This window comes from Telmatherina bonti, assembly GCF_933228915.1.
Source record: "Telmatherina bonti genome assembly, chromosome: 22".
NCBI classification, from domain to species: Eukaryota; Metazoa; Chordata; class Actinopteri; order Atheriniformes; family Telmatherinidae; genus Telmatherina; species Telmatherina bonti.
Genome location: NC_136631.1, coordinates 8,922,757 through 8,943,657, shown reverse-complemented (window position 1 = coordinate 8,943,657; position 20,901 = coordinate 8,922,757). Strand labels below are relative to the sequence as shown.

Here is a 20,901-nt window from a genome sequence, read left to right as displayed (position 1 = left end):
TGTTGAATCACTGAAAATTAAACATTTCTCTGATTTACAGCACCATACTTGCAAACGCCTCACTGTGTACAAATGAAGTCTGTTTTTCACTTTGTAAACGGTGATGCCCAATGCCGGTGATGCCTGCAAAGACCTTGAAGCAGATGCAGTAAACGCGCTGCTGCGGCGAAAAAGGCCACTCAGGGTGTCAATCACAGATGTTAACAACTTTATGTAGTTTTATTCAGCAATCTAACATTCATATCACTGTTATTGGGAACAACTTGGAGCTTAATAGATACAGTTTTGTAGTGGTATGAAACAGGCTTTATTAGAATTAAAAGGACAAAATAAAATAAAAAATAGAATGATTTGTTTTATTTCTTTCATTTGGCTTTATTTAATGATGTTGGTCTGTATAAAATAAAACTAATAAGTTTGTCAACATATTTTCTACTTAACCCTTTCATTCATAAATGCAAACAATGCAACATTTTTTAAAATACAGTAGTTTACCTCTACACACACATGCAATGACACTTTTTTTTATATTTAGAATTTATCATAATTTATTTCAATATATTCTATAAAATATTTATAAAATATCGTAATTATATTGTGTAAATCTTTTTTAAAAATACGGTTGTATCATTTTCTTTTCATATTTATCACTGAGGCGAATTTGCGTAATTACATTATGTTTAGTTATATCATATACATTTATTCTCCAGTGAGTTGAAACGTATTGGATGACTCACTAACATCCACTGAATTGGTTTATTTACAAAAATACCATCCTCATTCATGAATATGCAAGAAAAAAACTTGTAAATAGGTGTCCACTACAGGGCCACTATGCATGAAAGGGTTAATCTATGTTATGCATGAAAAGGAGCTAGTTGTATTCTCAACCTGCACAAACAAACGTGCACAGCATGAAAAAGAAGTGGGACGATTTACCCATCTGGGAAGATGAGTTATCCGTGATCAGCTGATGTTGACCTCAACATCAAGTTTCTGTTTACACTTCAGTGTGGTTCGGCTCTTTCCTGCTTTCATTCTTCTTTTTATGACCTTCTTTTTATGTTTCTCACAATTATTTAGCACAAAGTGTCACTTTGTGACCACAACCAATAATACATTTGTTATCAAATAAACATTCATTAGCAGATTTTGGACACAAATTGATCAGCTGATGCATATTTGTTGGAATAAAACTACTACTTGTGCTCATAGTTGTAATTATTTCTGTATTAATATTGCATTATTATTGATGTCGTGCATGGAGCTCTATGTATTACATCATTTCAGTCCCTGTAGACAAATATAGATTATTTCTGATGCTATTTTAAGCAGATAAATGACCCATTGACAAGATATGGTCTTTAAACCGCCTGATCAGGAAGTGGCTTCTTTAAAAAAGAAAAAACAACAACAACTAATTGTATATAACTAATTTTATCTGATTAAACAATGACTTGTACAAGGAGGAGCAAGTTTTAGCCTGGATATCAATATTGTGTGTATTATGTTTTTTGTTTGTTTGTTTTTTTTTAAATTTGACTGCATGTTGTGAAAACTCACTTTAAGTACGAGGGGTGTGACGATCTGCTTTTGTCCTGATTCCTGATTCTGATTTTCTTTGGTGTCGATTCTATTTAAATTGCGATTCTCACAATTCTCCGATATTGCTGATTTTTGAAAATTAAAAACAAAAAAAAAAAATTGTACAAAACTTTTTTTTGCTCATCATTTTTCTTCATTTCAATGAGGAAAAAAACAACACAGTAGCCAGACCATCATTCTGCTGCTATAATGCCCAAGAAGACAAGTAAAAAGATCAATAAAAACAATAAAAATGACAAAAATTTTATGGTGCATTAATTTTAATAAAATAAAAAAAAAATCTAATTTTTTGAACAAAAAAATTGATTTTAAAATTGTGGGGGGGGGGGGGGGAATTTCCGATTAACGTTTACTTTTTTTATTCGATTTTCCCACCTCTACTAAGTTCTGTAAATAATAGAATTGTCCACTTTGGATGCATTTAAAGCTCTTTATCTCAGATGTTCAGCTACTGGGAAGTGGGTGATATTCTACCATGACGGCATCAGCTGTACTGTGTGGAGGTGACTTATCTCACTGAGATTTCCACTGTTTTCAAAAGGAGACGAGTTGTTCATCATTTGTTAGCTGATGAATATCATAGAGAAAAGGCGGCAGAGGGAAAAATGAGTCATCGTGCCCCTTGCTGCCTCCACTCGAGTGTTTTCTCTGCATGTAGTCTCTGTTTGTGTATGTGGTCAGTCAAGTTGATCGCTGCTGAATCGGGCGCTTGTGGCAAAGCTGGTAGTCCTCATTCAGACTTGCTGACTTGCATTGATGTGGAACTGTTTTTGTTCTGTTCAGTGGTGAGAAAATAGAAAATAAACTATCTTCAGATGCCGTCATTGGTCGGTAATGTTAGGTCTGAATGTGAAACCAGCAGCTTTCTGCTGCTCAATAACAGCAAATGTCGAGACGTGCATTCATCATATCCAACATTAAGCTCAATCTCATTAATATTGTTCTTAAATTACAAATGTGTCAAAAAACTGCTTTATTATAGTTAAATGGGGAAATATTATACCATTTTAGTTTTTCAGTCCTGATTAATTGTTCTAAGCTGGCAGATGCCTCATGATTAACATGCTCCGCTCCGTAGAGTGTTATAACTCTGTTTGTTATGTAACGGCTGTTACCAATGCTTCTGTACAGGCTGATGAGTCAACTGACTATAAAAATACTCAGAGGAGGAAGATGGAGAACATCCTGACTGTATCTGTCCTCCTGATAAAGAGATGAACCACATTAAAAACACATTATTTAGTTTGTGATGTTCACATATTATTGTGAGCAGATTTCTGCTGATTATAAGAGTTTCTGTCGTGGTTTTTCCTCTTTTACACGTTTATGTTTTTCTTAAATTGTTCCTTGTTTGTTTGTAGGACTCCATAAATGCGCTGGTCTTGGACTTGGACTACCCGGCTCTCCGCAAGAACAAAAACATTGAAACCTTCCTAAACAGATGTAAGTGCTTCCTCTGAGCCAGTGGAATAATCTCACAGCAGAACGCCAACTTTTTTACATGTTCTCTATACTTTCCCGTAGATGAGAAAGTTATCGGGGAGCTTCGAGACCTTCAGGTGAAGTCTGAGGATTTTGACAAAGTTAAAATTATCGGTCGAGGGGCATTCGGCGAAGTCCAACTGGTGAGTATTGATGATTAATGTGGATTTGATTTTCTTGTTCCTCAAAGCTTTGCTCCAAACAGTAAGTGACTGGAAACACAGATAGCAGGTTTTTATTACCTTTATTCAACCAGTCAAACGTGTCATTACGGTTGTGAATTGTTGTGGATGCTCACGCTGCAACAGCAGTTATCAGACAACTACACACACCAAACATAAACTAATGCAATTCTGCAGTATGAGCATGACTTAAACATAAAATATGAATAAACCAATAAAACATAAAGTCACAAGTCAAATATAGCAATGCTTGAACGTCACAAAGTTATTTGCATCAATTTAAGGAAATAAACACAGAAGATGTCAGGATTACAGATTTTCAGTATTGTCCCAGAAATAATCCAAAGATTTTAATTTTCACGATGCATTAATTAATTTAGCAGCACTAGAAATGTGTAAAATCACACAATTTTTATGATTTATTGTCATAAAATAAAAAAAAGTATTTTTTTTCTTATAGGTTTATTTCATAGGTTATATATATTTGTGCCTTTTTAAGCCAAATAAACAAAATAATATATCAAGGAAGTAAAAAACATGTCACTTACAAAATCCCCGCTCTGTAAACAGTAAGTTATTGGGGGAGTTGTGTGTGTTTGTGGATCCCTGAGCAAGTCCCTCAACCCCCAGTAGCCCCCACCATGAGAGCTCTCCAGTAAATCTAGAGATGGGTGAAATGCAGGGCCTAATTTCCCAGGTGGGACGTCATTCATACATTTTCTATGCAGCTTAGTCCAGTTGAGGTTTGTGGAAGAGCTGGAGTCTATCCCAGTAGTCATCAGGTGACAGGCAGGTAAACCCTGAACTGGGCGCCAGTCTATCACAGGGACCAGGTGGGATTTATATGGTAAAAAGGATTATTTAGATATATAGGGTTTCTTTTTCATCTGACGTCCATCGTGACGGGTCCTTATCAGCGGGAGGTGAAACCCTCCAGGAATCAACCAGGGTTCCACCTCCTGCTGATAAGGACGCGTCACGATGGACGTTTCTGAGGACTGAAGGGACAGTCGAAACGTGTATTTAAAAAAAAAAAAAAAAAGAAGTTAAAACCATCTGCTTTCTGAAAGAAACTCTTTGTCTGGAAAAGAAGAAACTTTATATGTAAATAGTCCAAGTAGATATTATGAACTTAATCATGCTAAAAATGATTATTATTAAATATTACATATTAACTCTGGATTTCTCTTGGACAAAACTGATGGAAAAAGCTGATTTGATTTCTCTATCAACAGGAATAAATAGCCACGTGAACAATCATTCCCTGCTCTGTATGTTCCTTCTGCACATGCTTGAGGGCGTCAGGTGTCATGATGAGTTTTAGGAAAAAATGGCGGTAGGAAAACAGATACACTTTGATTGGAATCTCAGAAAAAGTTCAGGATTATTGAGCATCTCATCTCATATTCATCTGGAAAAAATTCTTTGTCTTCTTCTGAATTTCTACAATTTACACGTGTCAAAATTATGATCGTATTAAATCTGTCCGTCTTGTAAACAAAATGACTGGATCAGTTTTATTGCTCCCCGGTCTTGTGCCTGGGGAGCGTGGCTGCCACTTGTCTGCCGTCTGGGGATCCTGCCTCTCCATTGGCGTGGGCTGGGCCCTTTGCCCGCGGGGTTGGGGGGTTGCCTTCGGGCTCTGGGGCCCTGGGGCCCGTGCTCTGTCTGCCCTGGACGGCTGGTACCCGGCGGGCCCGGTTCTCGCCGGTCTGGGCCCACTGGGGCCTGTTCCCCCTGACCGCGGGGGACTCTGGCTGGGGCTCCCCTCCGCTGCCTCCCGGGTGGGTCCATAGCTGGCTCCGGAGTGGGGTGGTTGGATCCTGTGCTTGGGGGTGGCTGCCAGCCACCTGGGTCTCGGGGTCCTCCTGGCCTGCTCCTTACCTTTGTGTGGGCGGGGTCACATTGACATGATAACTCTTCTCTGAACACGTTCCACTCTGTATGTTCTGCATGTGACACAGTCACTTAGTTGTCCTGCAGGTTTATTCACTAACAGCAGCTTGTTTTCTTTCTCTCATTTATACTTAACCTGATAGTTTATGGTGCCCCTGATGCTTGATAGCCTAGTCGTCCGCAGGGGGAATAAGAATCTAAGATTGGCCTGTCTGTGTCTGTGTGTGAATGTGTAGGTACATGCATCTATATAGGCAAATGCGTATGGGTGTATATGCGTACGTTTATGCAAATGTCTGTTTTTTCTTTCTTTCTCTTTCTATTTCTCTCTTTTCCTCTCTCTCTATGAGGTGTTTTCTTTCTCTTTCCCTTTGTCTTTCTGTCACCCCTATCCTCTCTGGTGTGGTCCAGCGGTTGAAACAATCTGTGGTATTACAATCATACAAAATAAATAAAGAAATAAAATAAAAATCCAGAAAATCAAGGGGATCATCATACCAGTAATGCAGTTTTACACTTGTAAAGTAAATTTGCTCAGCAGAACACAGCATCCAGACCATCATCCGGCTTGCTTAAATGCTGGACAAGACCAAAAAAAAAAAAAGATGCAGGGCTGCATTTAATGCCCCGATGATTGTATAATCTACAGTTTCTACATTGACAAAGTGATATTTGACTCATCAACATGCTGCTTTTGTTCCTGCATCACCATTCAGGTCAGACATAAAGTTTCACAGAAAGTCTACGCCTTGAAGCTGCTGAGTAAGTTTGAGATGATCAAGCGGTCGGACTCAGCGTTCTTCTGGGAAGAGAGAGACATCATGGCATTCGCCAACAGTCCCTGGGTTGTGCAGGTAATTATGCAACATTTCGATTAATTATTATATCAAGTTTTTCTTTATTTAAAATGCACATTTATAATTTGATTTCTGGCTAAAGATAAGCAAATAAGAAGTTTTTTTTTTTTTAAAAAAAAAGCTTTGTATTCATTAAAGTTTTAAGTTTGTTGACTGAGATTTTTCCACCAATAAAAATTAAAACTTAATCTACGTATGGATCTGTGGGTTGGTCATTGACACAAACAAACATCAGCTTTGAGGGAAATTGTGTTTGTGTGTTTAGTTGTGCTGTGCCTTCCAAGATGAGCACTACCTCTACATGGTGATGGAGTACATGCCAGGAGGTGATCTGGTCAACCTCACCAGCACCTACGACGTCCCTGAAAAGTGGGCCAAGTTCTACACAGCAGAAGTGGTGATGGCTCTGGACGCCATTCACTCAATGGGCTTCATCCATCGGGACGTCAAGCCGGACAACATGCTGCTGGACAGACACGGACACCTGAAGCTGGCCGACTTCGGCACATGCATGAAGATGGACGCTGTGAGTAACGTCATGTCGGCAGATCTTTCACTGCAGCTGCACTGTGGACTAAACTGCCACTTTTTTTTTGTTTATATTCCGCAAATGCAAGTAAAACCAACGTAGACTGATCTGATCTCCAAATAACAGAAGGTCAAACATCATAAGCAGCCTGTGTTTTTGTATTTTCTGTGAAACTAAAGTTGCAGCGCCCCCTTGTGCGAGCTGTCCGGTCCCTGTACGACAGGTGTCAGAGCTTGGTCCGCATTGCCGGTAGTAAGTTGGATTCGTTTCCGGTGAGGGTTGGACTCCGCCAAGGCTGCCCTTTATCACCGATTCTGTTTATAACTTATGTGGACAGAATATCTAGGCGCAGCCGAGGGGTTGAGGGGATCCGACTTGGTGGCCTCAGGATCCCTGCTTTTTGCAGATGACGTGGTCCTGTTGGCTTCATCTGGTCGTGATCTCCAGCTCTCGCTTGAGCGATTCGAGGCCGAGTGTGAAGCGGCTGTGATGAGAATCAGCACCTCCAAATCTGAGACCATGGTCCTCAGCCGGAATAGGGTGGATTGCCCTCTCCGGGTCGGGAGTGAGGTCCTGCCTCAAGTGGAGGAGTTTAAATATCTCGGGGTCTTGTTCACGAGGAGGGAAGGATGGAGCGCGAGATCGACAGACGGATCGGTGCGGCGTCTGCAGTAATGCAGACTCTGCGCCGGTCTGTCGTGGTGAAGAAGGAGCTGAGCCAGAAGGCGAAGTTCCCGATTTACCAGTCGATCTACGTTCCTACCCTCACCTATGGTCATGAGCTGTGGGTCGTGACCGAAAGAACGAGATCTCGTATACAGGCGGCTGAAATGAGTTTCCTCCGCAGGGTGGCCGGGCTCTCCCTTTAGAGATAGGGTGAGGAGCTCGGTCATCTGGGAGGAGATCCGAGTAGAGCCGCTGCTCCTCCGCATTGAGAGGAACCAGTTGAGGTGGCTCGGGCATCTGGTCAGGATGCCTCCTGGACCTCCCTGGTGAGGTGTTCCAGGCACGTCCCTCTGAAAGGAGACCCTGGGGAAGACCCAGGACACGCTGGAGGGATTATATCTCTCGGCTGGCCTGGGAACGCCTCGGGATCCCCCCCCCTCTCTGTGTTACATGGTGTAATGAGGTGTATACAAGGATATGAATTGGTCAACAAGTTTCCCAGAAGATTGCTCATGTAATTATTGAAGAAGGCGAACCTGATTTAACTCTAATTTGGCCCAAGAATCTCCCAATTAAAAGCATTTTGTAGGAAAAATTAATGAAAATCAGAGCAAAATGACTCTTGGGATGTTTTAATGTGGTTTAGATTCTTTTTATTTTTATTTTGTAACAATAAAATGTAATAATAAAATCTCTCATTAAGATGTGAAAGAAATGTCATCTTAAATTTGATGGAGATTTTTGTTTTAACACTTCTGCAGAAACTTGGACTGATATTGCGCAGACTGTTGCGTTCTTCTGTATACAGCTTGTTTGTTCCCAGTTCCAGTCAACATCAAGGTGACTAATGGGAATAATTCTTGTGTTTGTGCTGCAGACCGGCATGGTGCATTGTGATACAGCTGTCGGGACTCCAGACTACATCTCCCCCGAGGTCCTGAAGTCTCAGGGAGGAGATGGTTTTTACGGGAGGGAATGTGACTGGTGGTCCGTGGGCGTCTTCATTTTTGAGATGCTTGTGGGTCAGTGAGTGGTTTAAGATCTTCTGCTGAATGTGCAGACAAGAAACAAAGAGATTTATTTTTTTAATGCAGTTTGTTTCATTATTGGCTGTTAGGTGATACTCCGTTCTACGCCGACTCTCTGGTGGGAACCTACAGTAAGATCATGGACCACAAGAACTCGCTTAATTTCCCTGACGACGTGGAGATCTCTGAAAATGCAAAAAATATCATCTGTGCCTTCCTGACTGACAGGTAAGAAGAAAGAGGGAACAGACAAGAGTTGAAGGGGATAGTTTTGGCAATGCTGACTTAAATCACTTCCATCTATGAAGATATTCCTTTATCTTTTTATCAGTGGTGATTTTATTACCTTGTCATATAAAATGACAACCCAAAAGCTTTACGTTTCATAAAGTTGCTCTAATTCTTTCCAGGTCTTTAAAATTTGGTAAATACAACATGATTTTAATGAAGTAGTTGTAGATGTTTGTCGATCTGGGAAGGGTTACGTGGTGCTTTCCAGAGAGGGGTCTGACTGCAGAGCTCCGCTGTAGGGAGGCTCAACTCTCAGGCCGCCTCCACCACCGAGCAGGGAGAAATAAACTGTCTCGCGCTCACACAACGCCACCTGGGGCGCAGTTACATGAAAAAGGTTTGCCAATTGCCAGTAAAACACAAGCAGAGGCAGAAGAAACGGGTAAAGACGAAAATAAACGTGATATTGATTACAATGAAAACTAAACTCCATGAAGAAACAAAAACTAAACTGTAACTGGTGTTGTCCTGTTGTGTTCTCATTAGTTAGAAAAATGATTTATAACATTCAGCCAAAGATCTTAAGTCTTACTATTCAAGCGTACAGACTTAGTGGCCGTATCATATGTGTTGTAAATATTTTCCATATTAAAATCAGCAGACTGAGCTAAAAAACATTAAAGGGAATATTAGTAATGCAACAAATCAACGCTGAGACAAATTTGTTGGATCTTCTGTTTCTGTATTTTAACAAAGTTTTGTGGAGATAAGGAAGGACACAAAAAAAAAAAAAAAAACCACAAGCAAAAACTCGCTGCCTGTAGCACTACATGTCAACCCCTGCATCCAACTGGAGTCACAGCAGTCTGAATAGCTCTTATCTATGATGCCCTCTATTGCAGGCCTCTTCTAACGGCGGCCCGCGGGCCACATGCGGCTCAGAACCAACTTTTATGTGGCCCAGCTTATGTAAATGAATAAAGATATTAATCAAGAACCTTCAGTCATTCCTACGCTGATTAAGTAGCCTACAATCCTGCAGTTGTGCAGACCATGAATGCAACACTTGGTTGCCTAGCAACATTAACCCCAGCGCTTGTTGTGTTTTGAAGTTGTAGGAGCAGCGCTAGCAAGCATGTCACTCTTTGTCCCAAAACGCAAAATTGACAAAACGAAAACTGCAGATTTAACCCCACCTGGACTGATAAGTATTTGTTTATTTTGCCGTCACAATCGAGTGCCAAACCAATGTGTTTCATATGCAATGAGTGTGTGGTGGTGTGTAAAGATTATAATGTGAGGAGGCGCCACGTCGAGAAGTTTAGTTTGATACGACCTTTTTATTTTAAAAGTTAGGAGAAAAATCGGCTCTGACTAGAATTTTCAGCATTTATTTTGTGTATTTGTCCGCGTCATGTGGGACTGAATTTAAAATAGAAAAATTGATAAACCACTTATTTTCTAAAATGTAAATGTATCTCTTTTTTTAAATTTATTTTTACTGATTTATTTTACCTTACTTTATTTACTGGCTCTGATCATTTTTTTATTTGAAAATCTGGCCCACCTGAACGTCTAATTGAGTAGCCCTGGTTTACTGTCTGATTTCTAGCTTGGCTTGTTCTCACTTTCATATATAAGTTGCTTTAGATAAAAGTGCCTGCTCAATGACTGTACAATAGAATAGAAAACAAAAGAATAGAATTAATAAAAAAGTATGTTGTTTTAAGGGAGGACAGGAGACCGCTTGTTTGACAAGTGCACTTACTGTTATTTAAAAGGTGATCCAGACGGCTACGCAGTGGTTGGAACACCAGCGTCAGTGCATTTTATTTAGAAAAGTAATCATCAGTTGCAGAATGCAACTTATTTTGAAAAGTTTTTGGTTGTCTGTGAATTGTCGACACTGTTCCTTACATAGTGCCCTATATAGTGATCACACCATTTTTTAAGGGTGTCTGAAAGTCCAGAGAGAGAAAAAGTAGTGTACTAAAGATGCACCTTAAAATGTATGTTCACTAGACAGGTCAAGATAAACCACAATGCAGCGTTAGGCTCACAGGTAGGAGCTCAAACTGCTGCAAATGACACAAACGTCAAACCAGGTTAAAAACAAACAGTTTAGGCCTTTTTAAATTGAAAATATATCCAAGAAAGGATAGAATATGAGGAATTAAATATTTTCAGTGTTCTTCACACGCCTCGTGGTTGCCGTGGTGACAGCTGCAACAAGAAAGAAAAAGCCAGCTCAGTGTCCGAATCGCCCACAGACTGACTGCACTAGATAGTCTGCTCCATTGTGCAGCCCTACGCCGTAAATGAGGGTTCATGAATAGTACGGACATTAGGAGACAGTTGTTTCTTCCTGCTGTACGGTGAAGGTGGCCTGAGAGTGAAACCTGCACCCGAACTGTCCTCACAGCGGAGCTCTGCATCCACACTGTTTTCTTGTTTTCCAAAGTGTTTGGAGTCCGTCAGCCCACAACAAGAGAAATTATTCACAAGTGGAAACGTTCAACAAGGCTGCTGATCTTCTCAGGGATGGATGTCCGTAGCCTGGCAAGCCAGACTTGCTTGCTGTACCAGCGTAGAGTCTGGTAGTCACATCAATGGATTTCTAGGGCAGGACAAACAAGCGCGGAGTAAACCAATCAGAAAAATGGCGGGCGCAATAGAAGAAATAAAACGCGGCATGCAGTACAGAAGACATAAATGACTTGAGTTGGTTTTACTTCATAAAACTAAGGCTACATGGGGTTATTGGTAACGTGGTTATCTGGAACATATGGTCTCTAAACACCATGTAACACAGTTACATAGAGGATGGTAAAGCTCATATAAGGGGTCATGTTTGGACTTGAACAGAGGTGGAATGGTAAAGTTGAATGTTGATTTCCTTCAGTGTCATTTTTCATGTCATTGTAAAGTTGTGGAAATGCTGTTTGTAACATGTATGTTCATCCAGACAGATCATACTGGCTATAAAATGTTTGCAACATTTTTCAAAATGTCGCCTTTTTAACAATATTAAAGGGCAGTGTGGCTTTACCAACCATGTTGTCTGAGTGCACGCCATGCTGCACCGTCCTGTTGGGATTTATCTATCGGTTAAACACCTCATGAATCGTCGGCTGTCGGGAACATGGAGCTAACCTGTCTAAGGTCTTTTTTCACAGCTGGGAAAATTGCAGTGTTTGACGTGCAGATGGACGCTTGCTGTATTGCTGTGTTTAGTTAATATTGTCTTAAAACAAATGGGACACGAGAAAAGAAAGACAAATGAAAATTATAGTGTCCGGCAAACTTATTTTTTCTTATCGTGCGATTAATCAATTTATTACTTATTACGACAGGCCTAATCAGCACAAACACGTCATGCCAACTACCAAGCACGGTGGTGGAGGGTTGATAATATGGGGTTGTTTTGCAGCCCTGTACACTTTTTCAACCAAGGCGTTAACCCTGAACTCCTCTGTAAATTGTGATGCCATCAGTACAGCAGCTAAAGCTCGACTAGAAGGCCTGAAAATACTGTGGCGAGACCTGAAGAGAGTTTGGAATAAAATAAATACTACAGACCTCAGTAAACTGAAGCAACATTGTACCGAAGAGTCGACAAAAACTCCTCCACAACCATGTAAAAAACTGATACATACAGAAAATATTATTTCAAACTTTACTACTAAATGTGTTTCAACAAGCTATTAAATAACTGAATCTTGGTTTAGCTCAGTGACTGTATGTTTGTTATGTTTTATGGTCATGAAACGCAGCATTTACTATATTTTAAGGCTTGATTAACATTGAATGACCATTTTAGTTTTTTAAAAATAGAAGTACTTTAATAATCCCAACTTGGGAAATTTAGTAGTTCCATGTATAATTGTGTTTATAACACAACAACAGAACAGTATAAAATTTAAAGTATTTGCAAAACGGTAGAGATGAGATAAGTCACATTGGTAACATTGTGTTATCTAAGACACAAGGAAGAAGCATTGAAGAGTCTTATTGAGGTGGGCAGGAATGATTTTCTGTGACGGTCCGTGTGACAGCGAAGCTGTCTGAGCCTTTTGGAAAAGGCGCTCCGCTGTCCAACCAGTACAGGGTGGAGAAGGTGGTCAGGATTATCCAGGATAGACAAAAGCTTGGTGAGAGTCCTCCTCTCCACTATAGCTTCAAAAAGTGTCCTAAAAAAGTGTCAAAAATTATTTTCTTTTTCCTTTCAGTTGAAAGTAGATGCACTTTATTTGTCATGATTTTCTTTTGCAGTATCAGTTTGTTCTGTAAACTTGTCAAATGTAAATGTCTGCATGTCTAACCTTGGACGCTCCTGACATGAACCTTGAATTTCCCCTCTGGGATGAAAAAAGTATCTTTGATTTGATTTGATTTTACAACTTGTTCACATGTTTAATCCTGTGCCAGGTATGTTTTTCATCCTGATGGTTCTTTGTTTTGAGGGAGGTGCGATTGGGCAGAAACGGCGTGGAGGAGATTAAACGACATCCTTTCTTCAAGAACGACCAGTGGACCTTCGACACCATCAGAGACAGTTAGTATCATGACCTGGTTCGGATGTACTTAGCGAGTTACCTTCTGGATAACTTGAGTCAACAGAATGAAGTCTAGAGTTTACAGAAGTGGACAGAGGAGGTTTGTGAAGAGCTTTTTTTGTGTTTCAGTATGAGCTGCAGGTCAAGAGGGTCCTTACGTTAAAGTGGGGATTACAATGTATGATGAATGTCTACGGGAATTTCTTTATCAAGTAGAACATTGAAATTCATCATCAGACTGAAATCATGTTTACGTTGTTCTTCCTTCTTCTAGCAGTTCACACTTACCTTTTTCCCCTCCATCTTGTTCCCGCCAGCGGTAGCCCCGGTGGTCCCAGAGCTGAGCAGCGACATCGACACCAGCAACTTCGACGAGATAGAAGACGACAAAGGCGACGTGGAGACCTTCCCCACGCCCAAGGCTTTTGTTGGAAATCAGTTACCATTTGTTGGCTTCACCTACTTCAAAGAAAACCAGTAAATCCTCCATTACTCCTTTGATTTCTGACGATTTTAGTGGATTTATTTATCTCTCTGTGTTGATTTTATTCTTTCTTTCTTCAGGTTGCTGAATTCTGCCAATAATTCATCAGTGATTGAGAATTCAAAAGGAGAGGTAAATACTTCACACATAATAACCGCGAGGTGTTTGTTTCCATCATCAGAACAGGCCTCATAATGATGTCAGCCGTGGATTATAATGGAAATGACTCAGAGGGGGATTTCTTTCCCCAATCCAGTGATTTATTCACACTTTGTTAGAGTTTAAGTGTTCTCTGCTGCACAGAAATACTTAAGCTGCTTTTAATGTTGCTGATCCATAATATAGGGTCTCTTATTGACTTCACTCCAGAAAACGTTGATCAGGGACCAATATGGAGAACAAGTACACGAACGAGCTGGGTGATTGATCGTATTTTAATCTCAGTTACAATCTGGGTTTTCAACGATGATAAAAATAAAAGGGTGTGATTATTTTTCTCTCTGCAGTTTCCTCTCCTGCTGTCTTCAGCTGCTAATCGAGCGTCTCTGGCGTTGCAGCGCTGTGCTGTAAACTCCTCCCACAGCCGCTTTGCTTTCATTCAGACACTGTTGCCAACTTGGAGACTTTCTCGCTAAATCTGGAGACTTTTTTTGTTAAAAGCGACAAATCTAGCAACTTTTACTGGAGTTATTAGAGACTTTTCTGGTGTTTTGGCGACTGACTTGAAGGCACATATTGTTCTGCAGTTACTGTAAGGAAGGAGCAGCGGGAGCCTCTCCCGTCCTAAAGCACTCCCAGGCGGCCAGTCTCAGTCGGCTCCGGCTGCAGGTCCATGTAGAATAACTGCAGTAGGTTGTGGAAGTTCACCTAAACATAGTTTATACCGTTGTCAGTGACAACTGGATGCATTATTTTCCTATACATAGTTCGGTGAGTTAAACACTGTAATATCCCTTCGTTACGGGGCGTTACCATAGCAACGGTTCAGATCAGCTGTCTTTTAGCAGGTGAACAAGAGAAACGAGCTGCAGCCTGACAGCGGTTGTTTGGTATAAAACGTACATCCAGGCCAACATAAAATAGTTCCTATATAAGCGGTAATTAAACAACTCTGAACCGTGCATTAGACGGTTATAATGCGCGACACGGAGTCTAGAACACCACGACGCGCAGCGTTGTTTAAAAATACTGGATAATCGTGTTAAATAATCGAGATCTCAATGTCAGTCAAAATAATCCTGATTATAATTTTTGTCATAATCGAGCAGCCCTACTGCATGAGTTTGAATATATCAAACATTTCTGTTTTAGAAATTTTAACCAGTGCGAAATTGACTCTTAACGTAGCTTATGAAAAAAAAAAAAAGATGCCAAAGTTAATAGCATTGCTTTTGTTGCATCTATTAAGTGTTGAGGATAGCATTTCTGTAAAACAAGGCGATAATTAAAGAGCTGAAAATTTAGCTTGTCAGCGTGGAGTGCCGCGAACACCGGACGTGTTGAAGACTAAAGGAGCCAGGAGGAAAAGGAACCATCTTCAGCACATAAACAGGATCTGAAGGGGATGTCCTTAAGACGGGGGTGCACAGGTTTTTTATCTATCCCTGCTCCAACACACCTGGCTTCCTAAATGGATCCAACAGACAATGAAGTTCTGCAAAATTAGTTTGAGTCAGATGTGTTGGAGCAGGCATACACATAAAAGTTGCAGAGTTGTGGCCCTGGAGGGCCGGAGTTGGGGACCTCATGAAGTAGGAACAGTTCCAACAAAAACCTGATACAAGATCTGAAAGATGCACCCGGCTCTTCAGCTGATGCATTTACTGGTGGCTTAAACCTCATTAGAACTGGTCACAATTTAAGGATGGGGAAACTGGGAGAAAAGGCTGAGGTGTGTCACATGACACAAAACATGGACTGGAAACCAGTGGCATTGTGTTCTTTGTGGTATTTAACAATATTAAAGGACGGTTAGATCACCTTGACAGCCAACATCAAAGGAAGAGCTTAGAGAAGTCCATCAAGAAGTCCGATTCAGGCTGCATGAAAGAATGAAAGAACACTCAAGTAACACTAAACTCGAGTTTTGCATTTTCGTCATTGTTTTCACGTTTCAGTAGATTCCTGCACCTGTTTCTCATTTCCATGGCAGCGTATAGAGAAATTAAGGACGGCTCAAGGCTTGTGCACATGCATATAAATGATGGTATGTTTGGTCCTGGAGAAACATACCGGTATGTTATGTTACTGGAGGATTTCATGACTGCCAGGCTGAGAGGAGGAGCAGCACACGATTATTCATCTTTGGTTTCAGTGCAAAACTTTATCTGTCCCGACTTTAAAGTCACCCCTCTGTAAACACCTTCGGGGAGACATTTGTTCCAGCTGCCGGCTCAGATGAAAGTTTGCATAACTTCTATTCATTTTTCTGCTCCTGACGTGATTAGTTCGTTGTAGGCCACGTGCAACCGGTTGATGTTTTGTCTGTTTTCAGTCAGCAGCTCTTCAGAAGAAACTCCGCAACATGGAGGTGCAGCTGAATAACGACAAGCAGCTCAAAGACGATCTTGAGCACAAATACAGGTGCAAGATAAAGATGATGATGTTCCTTTTCATGCTGAGAACAGTGACTTTAAATGTTAAAATTGTATTAATTCATGGCGTCTTTCTCTCTGCAGAACTGCCACCAGCCGTCTTGAAAAAATGACGAAGGAACTTGAAGAAGAGGTGGGTTAATCACTCGTCGCTGTCTCAGATTCCTTAAATACCTGCTGCTCTAGTCTTACTTGTAATAATTGGGGGTGTAATGACCCACCTTTCCTGTTGGGATTCCATAAGCCTCCTCGCCTATTTCCTAGAAACGGCAAATTTGCGTTATTTCACAATTACAATTTGCCTTATTTCAGGTGAAAATGTCAAATCGATCAAAAAAGATGCAGAGATTGGATGAATGTTAATCCCCAGGAGGATTTTTTGGAAGTAATTTCTCATAATGTGCGTCGTGGAATCACATTATCGTTGCAGAAGCCGAGAAAGTCTTTTGTGATTGATTTCAGGTGAACAGCAGGAAGAACTTGGAGTCCTGTCTGAGACAGCTGGAGAGAGAAAAGGCCCTGCTGCAGCACAAGAGCCTGGAGAGCCACCGCAAGGCGGAGAGCGAGGCCGACAGGAAGCGCTGCCTGGAGAATGAAGGTACCAAACGCACCCTGTAGAGTCTGCACACATAAACAAAGTACTGCTTGATTACTTACACATATTTTATAGCAGGGGTGTCCAAAGTCGGTCCTCGAGGGCCGCTGTCCTGCAGGTTTCCCATGTATTCCTGTTCCAACACATCTAGCTTCCACTAAATGGATCAAACAGCCAATGACGTACACAACTGATTAAGCTCTACTACTAATTAATTTGAATCAGGTGTGTCTGAGCAGGGATACATAGAAAACCTGCAGGATTCTGGCCCTCGAGGACCGGAGCTGGACACCTCTGTTTTATAGGTTGTCAATTCCTTCATCTGCCTCTTATTGCATCTGAATAATGATCACAACAAGGAGTCAATGCCATGTTTGCCCTGTTTTACAATATAATAATTATTTGTAGCAATACAATGAAACAGTTTGGTAAACAGACCTCTTAATGTGCCATTTAGTTGGTTCTGTTTACATTTGCTGTTTAGATTATTAGCTGGAACTTCTCCGACTGAAATGCGGACAACGCTGCCCTCACCTGGACACTTTGTGAAACTTCACCTCTGATCTAAAAGGTTTCTTCACTTTACAGATTTGTGCTGTTAAATCTGTAAAGTGACACATCATCGTGACCTGCAGCTTGTTTTCATGCTGGGTCACTGTGTCAGGTATGTTTGGCTGGGTGGGAAACAGCCTGGCAGGTAGAGTTAAGGCTGTCTTTCACCCTTTACACAGCGGAGGTGACTTATTGGTTGTTAAACCAGTTCATCTGACTGATTCTCAGGAGTTATCTGCATAATCTGCATCGGCCAGTCTCTGAACATGCAGGGCTGATTAAAGGCAGAAGGGCACACCGTGCTGTTGTCAAAGAATCATCCAGGGTGGACTCTCTTTTTCCTTCTGAACTGTGGTAATCCCTGGTTGCACAGACCAAGCTGTTGCTGCTTTCCTCTGAAATGTTGCTGCATATTAGCCACGTTTAAATCCAGAATAAAATTACATTTTTAATTTAATTAAAAAAGAGAAGCAAAATGACCATGTAAACCCCTAATTCTGAATGAAAATGACAATTCCGAATTAAACTTAATTCCAAAGTAAGTGTTGTTTATTCCCATTTGAAAACTAAATAGATTAATTCATCTGTTTCAAGTTAATTCCTCTGCTTTAAGTTAATTCCGTTTTCTTCCGGACATGCTCGCTACCTCGTCCCGTCACGATGAGACACACATATTCTGTGCAGTTTTCTGCCTCCCGTCTCAGGTAATCTATCTTCCTTCTCCCCCGCAGCTGCTGAAAAAAGTACAGCATAATGCTCTTGTCGAGTTTTTGCTTTAGAATTAATAATAAATATAAAAGCAAATATTTTTCTTTATTATTTTTCCATGTTGCAGCCAAAAAGAAAAGAAGCAAGAATTGGATTTCTTTCTGGTGGTGATTAAAAGAAACTTCCCAATTAAGCAAAGGCAGATTAACTCTAATCAGAATTATTATTTCCATGTAAACTTGAAGAATGATACATTAATTCTGCGTAATTGATTCAGAATTGACGGACGACATGTCCAGGGTGTTCCCCGCCTCTTGCCTGATGATTAGTGGAAGAGACTCCAGCTTCATCAGACTAAGCAGTATGGGAAATTAATGAATGAATAAATATTTCAGAATTTAAAAGCTTCATACAACCGTGGCCATTGACATAAAAGCATCACACAGAGATGCTGCAGGTTTGTCGGCTGCACATCCATTATGAGGATCTCCCGTTAAACTGCAATCCAGAGGTGCTCAACTGGGATTGAGATCTGCTGCCTTTAGAGGCCACTGGAGTACAGTGATGATGATGGATGCCCAGAAATATTCCCCACACCGTAACACTGCCATCAGCCTGGACTGTTGATACAAGAGAAATTCATAGTAGACTCATAGGGCTCATGGATATGATATTATATCGTTTGGACGAAAGAAAATGTCAGTCGTTTCATGTGAGGCTCTATCGTTTACGCCACAATATGGTGCTTTACTCCTTTTACTTTAAAAACCGCTTTACGGCACCCTGCAATACATAAACAAACATGGAGGAAGACGGTAGCAGACGTGTTTCAGAGCAGGATAACTTACTAAAAGATGAGCAGCCAACCCAAACTGATGAGCTTGTTACTAAAAGAGGGAAATTTCTGTGGCATGGATGCAGTTTGGATATAAAAAGACCGACGTGGAACCGACAACAGACTAGCTCACAGTCCCAACAACAGACTCCAACACAACTGACTCATTTTATCACCTGCGCAGGAATCAGGATAAAGAATACAGAATAAAGAATAGAGTCAACGAGCAAAAGCAGCGTCAAATGGAGATGAAAGCTCATAATAAACTCCAGACACAAACGCTGCAGCAGCCTTTTACCTGTGGAACGTCATACGACCATAGTTCCCCCAGATGGAAGGAGATCACTGCTGCCGTTGACAACCAACATATGACACATAACTGATGACTGACACAACATTACAAACAGTTTTATATCATCATGTATGTCGTTACGGGGATATAAAATGAGCTGTATCGGGATATGAGGTTGTGGTCATATCGCCCAGCCCTATAGACTCATAGCAAATAGACTGTACTTATTTAATGCTTTTCTGGCACATTCCCAGGCCGCCCGATGTGTTTTTACACTACATGTCACCTGATCACCACACTCACACAGCACTTTTACCATTCTGTCATTGCTATTAAACCAAGTGTTTTCCACCTCTCACACACATTTATGCCCCGACAAACACGTCAGCATGTAGTCCGGAGAGCTGATCCACAGACTTTCATGTTGGTAGACGGTTGGTTTTGCCCCGCCGGATCAGACCAGGCAGCATTTGTCCGTCTTCTGTTGTCCAGGTTTGGTGAGTCTGTGTGAAGTGAAGCCTCCTGTGCCAGGAGTGACACCTGATGGGTCTTCTGGTGCTGTAGCCCAGGTTATGTGTTCAGAGATGCTATTAAGCTCGCCTTGGTTGGAACCAGTGCTTATCTGACTTTGTTTTGCTTTCCTCTCATCTCCAGCCAGTCTTAACCACATCATGACTAAATGCATTGAGTTGCTGACATTTGGTTGGCTAATTAGATGTTCGTGTTGACAAGTTAAACCTCATACAGTGACTTGTAAGTGTAGCCAGTATAACAAACGTAAAACTTGGACATGCTACTGGTGATGCAGATTATTGTATGTTTGTTTTTTTGGGGTTTTTTTTTTGTTTATTAATTTAATGTAATTTTTTTCTTTTTTTTCTTTTTTGTTTCTTTTTTTATTTTATTTTTATTTATTTATTTATTATTATTATTATTATTATTTTATTTATTTTTTATTATTATTATTTTTTATTATTTTATTTATTTATTTATTTTTTTTTATTTTTTTTTTATTGGTGTTTATGTTAACTGGTGGTCTTCAGCCCAGCCTGTGTGTGGGGAAGTGTAGCTACTTCCAGCTGTTACAAACTGGAAAAGGCTGCACAGCTAATGCGGCATTGTTTACGTCTCTTTTAAACTGTCAAGACATGTTTGTTAAACAGTGTTGTTGCCCGGAGCTGCCATATCCAAGAAAATATTTAGTCCCATTTATCTCACTGCAGGCCAACAGGAGCGTCTGAGAGGAAGCCTTCTCACCATAAATCTAGCTTTAAACTTATCCTGGGTTGCAGGAGTTTGGGTTTCATCCTTCGGGTTGAGCTGTTCTTGTCCGAGAGTGTTGATGGGTTGGAAATGTTTGTCTGGAGAAGAACGTGAGCGGAAAAAAATCTTTGAATGAGAGGTCAACAGTTTCACAAACAGAGAGAAGAAATTCAGCAGGGATGGGGATAGTACAGGAAAATGTAATCCAGTAGAATTATCTTTACTTTGCTTAAATATTACCCAAGTAAAACTAAAAGTACCCATCGAAAATCTGCTTGAGTAAAAGTTAAAAAAAACCTGAATTTAAAATTTAAGTTGAGTAAAACTCACTTAGTTACTTTCAATCGCTTCATGTAAACAATCCACCATTAATTTTAATAAACAAAACAGTTAATCAGTGAGAAACCGGCGCTGTGTCCCTTCAGAGTGTCGAACGAGACCGAAGTAGATCAGCAGCGGAGATGGACGGTCCATGGCGTTCAGCGTGATTCATGTTCAGGCTTTTTTCCAGGCATTTAATGTTTTAATTCCTTTGAGTAAAGGGAA

General features: G+C 40.6%; 1 protein-coding gene across 1 annotated transcript in view; it reads left to right on the top strand.

The window, feature by feature from the left end:
* rock2a (rho-associated, coiled-coil containing protein kinase 2a) overlaps nucleotides 1-20,901 on the top strand; it is a 60,832-nt gene that overhangs the window by 17,017 nt on the left and 22,914 nt on the right. Inside the window, exons 2-13 of the mRNA XM_079262652.1 lie at nucleotides 2,967-3,048; nucleotides 3,130-3,230; nucleotides 5,882-6,019; nucleotides 6,288-6,548; nucleotides 8,095-8,239; nucleotides 8,335-8,473; nucleotides 12,940-13,031; nucleotides 13,350-13,509; nucleotides 13,597-13,648; nucleotides 16,011-16,099; nucleotides 16,195-16,243; nucleotides 16,573-16,708. Coding sequence (XP_079118778.1) covers nucleotides 2,967-3,048; nucleotides 3,130-3,230; nucleotides 5,882-6,019; nucleotides 6,288-6,548; nucleotides 8,095-8,239; nucleotides 8,335-8,473; nucleotides 12,940-13,031; nucleotides 13,350-13,509; nucleotides 13,597-13,648; nucleotides 16,011-16,099; nucleotides 16,195-16,243; nucleotides 16,573-16,708 — 1,444 coding nt within the window. The remainder of the gene's footprint in view (nucleotides 1-2,966; nucleotides 3,049-3,129; nucleotides 3,231-5,881; nucleotides 6,020-6,287; nucleotides 6,549-8,094; nucleotides 8,240-8,334; nucleotides 8,474-12,939; nucleotides 13,032-13,349; nucleotides 13,510-13,596; nucleotides 13,649-16,010; nucleotides 16,100-16,194; nucleotides 16,244-16,572; nucleotides 16,709-20,901) is intronic.